Source organism: Entelurus aequoreus, linkage group LG15 (assembly GCF_033978785.1).
Source record: "Entelurus aequoreus isolate RoL-2023_Sb linkage group LG15, RoL_Eaeq_v1.1, whole genome shotgun sequence".
Classification (NCBI taxonomy): Eukaryota; Metazoa; Chordata; class Actinopteri; order Syngnathiformes; family Syngnathidae; genus Entelurus; species Entelurus aequoreus.
The window spans coordinates 35,644,519-35,654,159 of record NC_084745.1 but is presented as its reverse complement, the minus strand read 5'-3'; the positions used below and the strand labels follow the sequence as shown (position 1 = coordinate 35,654,159).

General features: G+C 40.1%; 1 protein-coding gene across 6 annotated transcripts in view; it reads left to right on the top strand.

Moving 5' to 3' along the window:
- The first annotated feature begins 477 nt into the window (after window positions 1–477).
- trim55b (tripartite motif containing 55b) overlaps window positions 478–9,641 on the top strand; it is a 28,927-nt gene continuing 19,763 nt past the window's right edge. For 4 of the 6 annotated variants that reach the window (XM_062021302.1, XM_062021298.1, XM_062021301.1 and 1 more), the window contains exons 1-5: window positions 746–789; window positions 1,251–1,668; window positions 1,866–2,035; window positions 6,527–6,710; window positions 6,785–6,880. In XM_062021302.1, coding sequence (XP_061877286.1) covers window positions 1,549–1,668; window positions 1,866–2,035; window positions 6,527–6,710; window positions 6,785–6,880 — 570 coding nt within the window. In that variant the 5' untranslated portion in view covers window positions 746–789; window positions 1,251–1,548. Of the gene's footprint in view, window positions 572–745; window positions 790–1,250; window positions 1,669–1,865; window positions 2,036–6,526; window positions 6,711–6,784; window positions 6,881–9,641 lie in introns of those variants that run through there. The other 2 variants (XM_062021299.1, XM_062021300.1) reach the window with 2 other exon arrangements.

Here is a 9,641-nt window from a genome sequence, read left to right as displayed (position 1 = left end):
ACATGCACCTTATGGCAACACAAAATTGTGTGTGAATGTGAGTATGAATATTGTCTGTCAGTGTTGGCCCTGCGATGAAGTGGCGACTTGTCCAGGGTGTACCCCGCCTTACGCGGCTACGCTCCAGTACAACTGGGATATGCTCCAGCCCCCCAAACACCCCCCAGCAACCCTGAAAGAGACAAGCAGTAGAAAATAGATTATGTGACTTTTACAATCACATCAAGTTAAGTCCGACTGGTAGGAGGCCCCGAGGAAGACCCAGGACACGTTGGGAAGACTATCTCTCCCGGCTGGCCTGGGAACGCCTCGGGATCCCCCGGGAGGAGCTGGACGAAGTGCCTGGGGAGAGGGAAGTCTGGGCTTCCCTGCTTAGGCTGCTGCCCCCGCGACCCGACCTCGGATAAGCGGAAGAAGATGGATGGATGGATGGATCAAGTTAACCCAACAGAAGAGCTGTTACCATGGAAACCTGGAGTCAAATGGGAGAAGGATAGCCCCTTCCCCATTAAAAAAAATCATAGTGTAAAATGAATCTAAGACAGTGAATCTGAAAATTGAGAGCCGCTTGGTGAGTTTTTCTTAGACAGCAGTTTTTTCCTTCACTGATTCTTTTGTAATATTATTTTCTGATAATCACATATGCGTTAACCTAATATAAAAACCTAATATAAACTAATGTGTTTAAAAACTATTTTATTTATATGCCACAACATTTGTTTGGGCTTAAGGAGATGGCAAATCATATGACCTTAAAATCATAAGTAATATTCGGAAATAAGCTTCCAGGTTGGTTTTTACTAAATGTCTGTTCTTTACAACAATATGTCTAAACTTGCTTGCTAGTTTAGTAAATTAAGCTTCAGACATTCATATTTAAGTCCATAAGATGTGTAATTTGTTTCAAGTTTGTTATTCTTTTTTTAGAGAGTTTAAAGGCAAACTAAGTCTAACATAATAGTGCTAGCTGTGTTAGCATTTAGCAATCGATGCTAACGCAGCAACTGAACTACAAGTTGTGTTAAAGTTCGTATAGGCGCGCATTAACGTCTAGAATTTTCTTATGATGTTATTCATTTTTTTATGAGCACCCAGCTGGCGTAATAAATGCCACATAAATGGATAGCTTGTATTAACATTTCGAAGCTAACACTAGCCTAGCGGTAACATGTGGAACTGCAAGCTCTTTCTGTTGTGAGTACAGTTGCCCACTTATGACATTAATGTTGGTCAATTTTGTTTGTGTTTAGGCTTTTCCTTACACAAAAGACAGCCAAATGAAGCTCCATGGTTGTGTAAATAAAGGGGAGACTGTTGACACTAGCAGCTGTCGACCACTTCCCAGCTCCATTTCAAATATGGCCAAGGTATAAATGGCATTGACGTGACTGCAGTGGCTGCTAAAAACAGACCTGACGGCTAGATAGGAGCACGCACATCGCTCGGACAAACGCTGCACGTTCTCTTGGCCTAACATAGATTTTCAAACTTACTTTACCAGCTGTAAAGGACTATTTGGTCATTTTTGTTCTCTTCTACGTGAACAACATGGAGAGCTTGGAGAAACAGCTCATTTGCCCCATATGCCTGGAGATGTTTACAAAGCCTGTCGTTATCCTGCCCTGCCAGCACAATCTCTGTCGAAAGTGTGCCAATGATGTCTTCCAGGTAAGAAACAAGCTATTTACTATCACAACATATACTAAGTGTACTTGCAGAACACTATAAATAACATCACCACCCAAAGCTTGCCAGTTAGTGTCTCTGGAATCATGAGTATGTCCTACTTTGGAAGTTTTTGGTCAGAAAATCACCACTGGACCAAATCCTACTGCCTTTGTGGCTTAATTGTTTACTTTTTACAGGCCTCAAACCCATACCTCCCGACAAGGAGTGGCTCGTTGGCATCCGGAGGCCGCTTCCGATGTCCGTCCTGCAGACACGAGGTGGTTCTGGACCGGCATGGTGTTTACGGACTGCAGCGAAACCTGCTGGTGGAGAATATTATCGACATGTTCAAGCAGGAGTCTAGCAGGTAAGCTGGACAAGGCGCACTGGGACACAGGTGTCAAACTCAAGGCCCGGGGCTAGATCTGGCCCACCACAACATTTAACGTGGCCTGCGAAAGCCTGGAAATAATATCTGTCAATAATGTACTTCATATATTCTTACTAAATGTATTAATTCCTTCAATTTTGACAGAAAAAAAGACATGTAAAGTACCGTATTTTTCGGAGTATAAGTCGCTCCGGAGTATAAGTCGCACCGGCCGAAAATGCATAATAAAGAAGGAAAAAAACATATATACGTCGCACTGGAGTATAAGTCGCATTTTTTGGGGAAATTTATTTGATAAAACCCAACACCAAGAATAGACATTTGAAAGGCAATTTCAAAAAAAAAAAGAATAGTGAACAACAGGCTGAATAAGTACGTTATATGATGCATAAATAACCAGCTGAGAACATGCCTGGTATGTTAATGTAACATATTATGGTAAGAGTCATTCAAATAACTATAACATATAGAACATGCTATATGTTTACCAAACAATCCGTCACTCCTAATCGCTAAATCCGATGAAATCTTATACGTCTAGTCTCTTACGTGAATGAGCTAAATAATATTATTTCATATTTTACGGTAATGTGTTAATAATTTCACACATAAGTCGCTCCTGAGTATAAGTCGCACCCCCGACCAAACTATGAAAAAAAACTGCGATCTATAGTCCGAAAAATACGGTATTACATGCAATTGCATATGTTTTAAACATTCATATTATTTGATCATGCAACAAATATTATATCATGCATTCCAAACATTAAACTTTAACAATGAAGTCTTAAATATCTGCTTAACTCATGACTTCGAAGCAAGTTATCTCTCAAATTGTACACTGTAAAAATGAGACTAAAAACTGTTCATCTAACATTTAAAAAACAGTGGAACAATTTTTCCATTTTAAAGTAATATGCTGTAATTCATCATTTATTCACACGCGGCCCTCTGAGAAATACTGTAGTCTGTTCCAGAATCAAACTGTTGCCGTCATAAACCTCAGCAATATTTGAAGTAACATTCTTTACAGTCATTTAAGTGTAAGAAGAAGTTAACTTCAACAACAATCTTTTTTCCCTTACTGCTTTCCATATAAGTCAGCTTACTTCATGTAGTGGTTGGAGTTCATCCTTATTCTTTTAAAGCTGATAAAGTTTGGCAAACTCTGCTGCAGGATACACCAAATGAAGCTACTGCCATCTTGTGGCGTTACTAAAACTCTACCAGGAGGTTGCCTCCAGCCACAGCTTTTAATGCAGATGTTTTCGAATACTCTGCAATGATTTGCTTTAGAATACCCCATACATGATGACTGTATGGGAAACACAGAAGTAAATTGAATACAGGCAATAATTGGAGAATTCATAGCTAATTATTAGGGATGAACAAAAAAATCGATTCACATCTAAATCGTGATTATTTTTCATCCCGATTCTAAATTGATTCATAATTTTAAAAAATCGGTAAAAAAATAAAAATAAAAAGGCGAGAATCATGTTGAAACGAGCATCGTGTTGAAATCGAGAATCGATTCTGAATCGAATTTTCACCCCAGGAATCAGAATCAGATTGAATTGTTAGGTGCCCAAAGATTCACACCCCTACTCATTATTATTATTGCTAAAACCATAACCTAATCCTGGTCTTTATACTGTAGTCCAGGGGTGTCCAAACTTTTTGACCCGGGGGCTGCATTGGGCTAAAAAGTTTGGCCGGGGTCCGAAAGCTGACTGCATGTAAAGTAACAACATAAATATACAGTATATATACACTTACTGTATATACAGTATAGCCTATACATATTTATGTGTACATATTAGGGTTGTACGGTATATCGATACTAGTATAGTACCACGATACTAATGAACAGTGTTGGGTTAGTTACTGGAAACCAGTAACTACTTACAATTACTAGTTACTTTATTTCAAAAGTAACTCAGTTACTAACTCAGTTACTTACACCAAAAAGTAATGCGTTACTGTGAAAAGTAACTATCTAGTTACTTCTTTTCCCCCCCCTTTTTTTAAGGCTCCCATTAATGCCCTTTTAGCCTTCATTTCAGTACTGTTATTGCACTGGAGAATAATACAATCTGTTGATCAACTTGACATGCATTTGCATCACTGAACTCAGAAAGCAATGTGGTCTACATACAACACACAAAGACAAAGATATGTTTCAAAGGGCCAATTTATTTCAGGCCAGAAAAAATTGACAAAACTATTTTAAATAGCTGCAACATAATGGCACTTTAACTTTAACTCTAAGTAGATAGGATCTTTGATCCAAGACACAACTTACATTTAACTAAAATGTTATTTTCTTTGTGCTCGACAAAAGAAAAGTATTGAGAATGTCTCCATGTTAAAAAACTTGACTTCTGGCTTCGCCATGATGTCTTGTTAGTTGTTATGAGAGTAGCGTATGTGTGTGTGTGTGTGTGGCCCTTTAAGATATGACAGCATGAGAGGTGAGTGACGTCAGTGAGTGAGTGGGCGAGAGAGGTGAGGGAGCGCCGACAGTGAGTGCGTGTAGGTGCTCTAGCTTGGTGGATGGCTGCGTGCAATAAAGTCACAAAGTTGCAACAAACCGCCGGGCTCGTCATTCACCCTCAGCTGTAAAGACCCTCTTCCGGGTAAAGTGAAGGTTGTTAGACCCGAAGTACGGCTCTGGAGGAACGTCTCCCCTGCGGGGAGGCGTGCTTTCTGTGGGTGGGGGAAAGCACGCCTCTTCTTTTCCACCGGAGCGCTCCAATAAAACACACTCAGATCTTCAGTTTCTAGCCGATACTACATACAAATAACGTAAAATATCGCAGTAACGCATCATGCAGTAACGGTAACTGAGTTACTGTATATAAACAAATAATGCGTTAGATTACTAGTTACCGCCGAAACTAACGGCGTTACAGTAACGCGTTACTTAGTAACGCGTTAGTCCCAACACTGCTAATGAATCATATTTGGTACTGTACCGCTTCTATAAACTACCGTCCCACGCCTCTTTTCTTTAATGGGCATGACAGCGCGTCGTCGTCACATTGTGACATTGCTGATTTTACGAGCAGAGGAGCATGTTCGGCAACGCATAATCACAGAGTACTCTTAATCAGACAATGTGTATAGACAGAAAAGGGAGAACGGACGCATTTTGGCTCAAAAACTAACGATAAAGGTGAAGTTGTAACACTGAAACGCCCTCAGGAATAGGTGCTTTAAGACATGGCTAGCTAGCTAGCGGCTAAAGTCCATCGGCAGTCGGCAGTGTTTTAGCTACTTCTAAATGACTAATCCTTGCCTCCATGGCGAAAAATAAAGTATATTTTTTACCAGTATCATCCCTTCAGGCTAAACATGCTTCACTACACACCATAGCGTCAAAATGTCAACAAACGCCATTGGTGGATCTACACCTAACATTCACTGTAATGATACCAAGTACAAGAGTATATCTAGTTGATACTACTATCACTACATCGATATTTTTTGGCATCACAACATCTTCTTTCGTTTAAAAAAAATTTATATTATGTTTATAAACTCAGTAAATACATCCCTGGACACATGAGGACTTTGAATATGACCTGTAACTACTTGGTATCGGATTGATGCCCAAATTTGTGGTATCATCCAAAACTAATGTGAAGCATCCAAACAAGAGAAGAATAAATGATTATTACATTTTAACAGAAGTGTAGATAGAACATGTTAAAAGAGAAGCAGTAAGCAGATATTAACAGTAAATGAACAAGTAGTTTAATAATTCATTTTCTACCACTTGTCCCTTATAATTTTGACAAAATAATATCATGGAAAATGACACAATATGTTACTGCATATGTCAACAGACTACATTAGGAGCCTTTGTTTGCTTACTTACTACTAAAAGAAAAGTTGTCTTGTATGTTCACTATTTTATTTAAGGACAAATTTGCAATAAGAAACATATGTTTAATGTACGGTACCCTAAAATTTATTGTTCAAATAAAGCCCAAAGTGCAATTTTTTGTGGTCACCTTTATTTAGAAAAGTATCAAAAAGTCCTGAAAAATATAGAAATACATTTTGGTACCGGTACCAAAATATTGGTATCGGGACAACACCAGTTTGAAGCAATATTCTTTAAAGTCATTTAAGAGTAAAAAGAAGTTAACCACAACAACTATTTTTTTTCCCTTACTACTTTCGATATACGTCAGCTTACTTCATGTAGTGGTTGAAGTTTATCCTTATTCTTTTGAAGCTGATAACGTTTGGCAAACCCTGCTGCAGGATGTCAGTATACTGCGTGTGAGTGTTTGTTATTGCCAATGATTACATTCTAAGTGCATGGCAAGACTGATAGCTCGTCAATACACCACAGCGATGTGAACCTTTGACATTATCAAAGTGACATCGCTCAACCCATCAATATGTTCTCTAATGTAAACTCCTTTCTCTGTCGCTTTCTCTCTTTTTCGCCAGCAGTACCACGCCAGCGCCCGAACGAAAGGAAGCGGCGTCGCCCATGTGCGACGTCCACAAAGAAGAGAAGATCAACATTTACTGCATGACCCATAATGTGCCCACCTGCTCCATGTGTAAGGTCTTTGGAGCCCACAAAGACTGCCAGGTGGAGCCAATCAGCAGCATCTACCAGACCAAGAAGGTGAGGCCTGAGAGAACGCAAACAAACAAGGCCACCTCCCTGAAGCGCTAAGAAATACAACGCGTCTCCCCTAGACGGAGCTGAACGACGGCATCGCCATGATGCTAGGCTACAACGACAGGTTACAGGGCATCGTCAGTCAGCTGGATGAGGCCTGTCGTGCCATCGAGGTCAGTGAGCATCTTCACCAGTGTACAAGCACGCCTTTCTCCCCTTTTTTAAGCTTATGTTTCCCCCACGTTGTCTTTTACTAGAAGGTGTGATTTCGTCACACAAGGCGTGCACATGCTCAGTGTGCGTCACTCAGCCCCAAGCAGTGGCTAACATGTTATCACAATATTTATAGATTGACAGGAAAAGTACAACAGAGCTCTTCAAAAGCGGCCCCCAGGAGTGCTGCATGGGAGCCGTGAAATGTTTGTTGATTTTTCAAACATATTTTTTCATATACTTTTCAAGTACATGAAAAAATACATCTACTTAAAAAGTATATAAACAAGCACCAGGTGGTCAGCTGACCCTTCTGAAGAAGACTGCAGATGACAGTCAAAACACCGCAAAATTCCATCTCGTATACCGAAAATGACTAAAAGAAAAATTTAAAAATATATGGATGAGAAGACATAATAAACCTTTTTGAGCATATTTTTTCATGTTTACCTCTGCAATTTGCCCACAATGTTAAATACATTTTACCATTGAGCCAACACACTGTCAGATGTGAATAAATAATAACATATAACATGAATAGATAACAATATCATTTTATTCATGTTAAGATAGCAAATTGTTAGCTAGCGAACAGCTTGCTAGTTGCCAGCTAGCGATTAGTTAGGCTGACCATACGTCCTCTTTTCCCCGGACATGTCCTCTTTTGCGGGGCTGTCCGGGCGGAGTTTCTTAAATGCCTCAGATGTCCGGCATTTTGAGTTAGGGTTGCGTGTATTTTCAATGTACGTTCAGGGTTAAGAAGGGGTTAAAAACAAAACAAATTGTGAAGGTGTGCGCACGCAGCAGCATTCGCGAGGGAGGGGCAGAGACAGAGAGAGCGAGAGAGCGAGAGAGCGAGAGAGCGGAGAGACAGACAAGACACCCGGTTTGCTTGTTTGTTTTTTTATTGTATCGATTATCGCTTTCCGCCAGTGTTTTGTTTTGTTTATATTTGCCGGGTCAAATTTCCGTCCCCGTTTATTGCGTTTTTATTTTGATTCGTCAAAAGTTTTAACAATGACAAATATTGCCTCAGTTTGCACTCGGACAAGTTTACCGCGAGGAGCTGTCAAAATAAATACTTTATTGTAAACACTAAGGTGAGTGTAGAGTCAACATTTTTAACTCAAGTAAATGAGTTATCTTAGTCTTTGTGAGTCCATGGAAACTTCACTTATACCTCCCGCTGGATCCACATCGTTCGAGGATGGAGACAGGTTAGCTGTTAGCTTCAAGGTAACCAGCACCCGAGCAGACTCCTCCACCCCAAAAAACATTCTTTGCAGGTCAAAAAACGGGGTAATTGTTTGCCTTTTGAAGTGTTAATGTTCGAGGAGTGTTCAAAAGGAGTCTCTTGGAGAAGTGGCTGACAAGTTAGCATAGCTGACAGTGACGTCATCACCGTCATTGTTTACTGAAGCAGAGATGGTGACTGTGCGTTATGATAAACCTGCATGAGTAGCCAGGCTCTGCTTTTTATCGATAGATTTATCAGATTTTATTTTTTATTATCTATAGCAGGGGTGTCAAAAGTGTGCCCCGGAGGCCATTTGTGGCACATTCTAAAAATACTATTAAAATAAACAAAAACATAACAAAAGTGAATTAAAAAAGCTTAAAGGTCAAATGTAATTTAGAAAAAGTTGCAATGTTGACTAATAAAACAAAGCTGTTTTTTTTTCTTTCAAACTGTCATTGCTCAAAACATAATATTGAATCAAAATCAATGTTATTATGAATTATTGACCTATCCAAGGTTGTGATTACTTCACATCAAATATTCCACTTTGAAAAATATTTTTGGTGGAAGATTTTGCATATTTTGTGTGTTTGCCATTAAAAACATAGTTTTGTTTGACAAAAAAGGGCGGAAAACAAACAAACAAAAAAACAACATAAAAAAAACTAAAACAATTTGAAATGAGGGGTAGATCTGAAGTTGATGTAGACTCCAGAGATTTAAGCGTTAAATATTTGTTGAAAGGACTAGTTGGTACAATCCCTGAGGACTCTGCATGGCAGGGGCGTCCTCCTCCCTGAGCCAGGCTTGCACCTGACCGCATACCTAAATGAGGCTAGGTGACACTGCCGGGAGGCTTTTCCACCATTGGGACACATCTTCAGTTGTGTGCCCCAGCGTCACGGGGTGTTTCGGCCTGGCTTACCACAAGACACCCTCTGCCGAGGAAGGGCCCACCCCAGGGTGATAAAATCCCTGGTGTGTGCGTCCCATTAGGTGTTAGTCTTAGCAGCCCAGCTGGTGTCACTCCACCTCAACCACAACCAATGGCTCGTCCTCTCTGCTGTGTTGGCCAGCTCTTTAATGGCCTTTCTGTGAGCCTGCCCCCTGGCTCCAACCTCCCTAAGGAGTGTTGCTGTTGTGCTTGCTACAAAGCCCCTACAGCCCACCTCCACTGGGCGCACCCTTACCCTCCAGCCTCTGTCCTCTGCCTCAGCTGCAAGGTTGGAGTACCGCAGCTTCTTGCGTTCATACGCTTCTTTGATGGCATCCTCCTACGAACTGTCAGTTCAATGATATAGACAATATATGGCACACCATTATCATCATTTCATGACCGAAGCAAAACACTTTTTACACTTTTATACTGAAATAAATACACCTACAACTTATTAAATAAAAACATAGAAAAAAATACCAGCAGCTGTAAAGTTTAGATACATGAAGGAAAGAAGAAAGTGAATGAATGTTTATAACTGAAT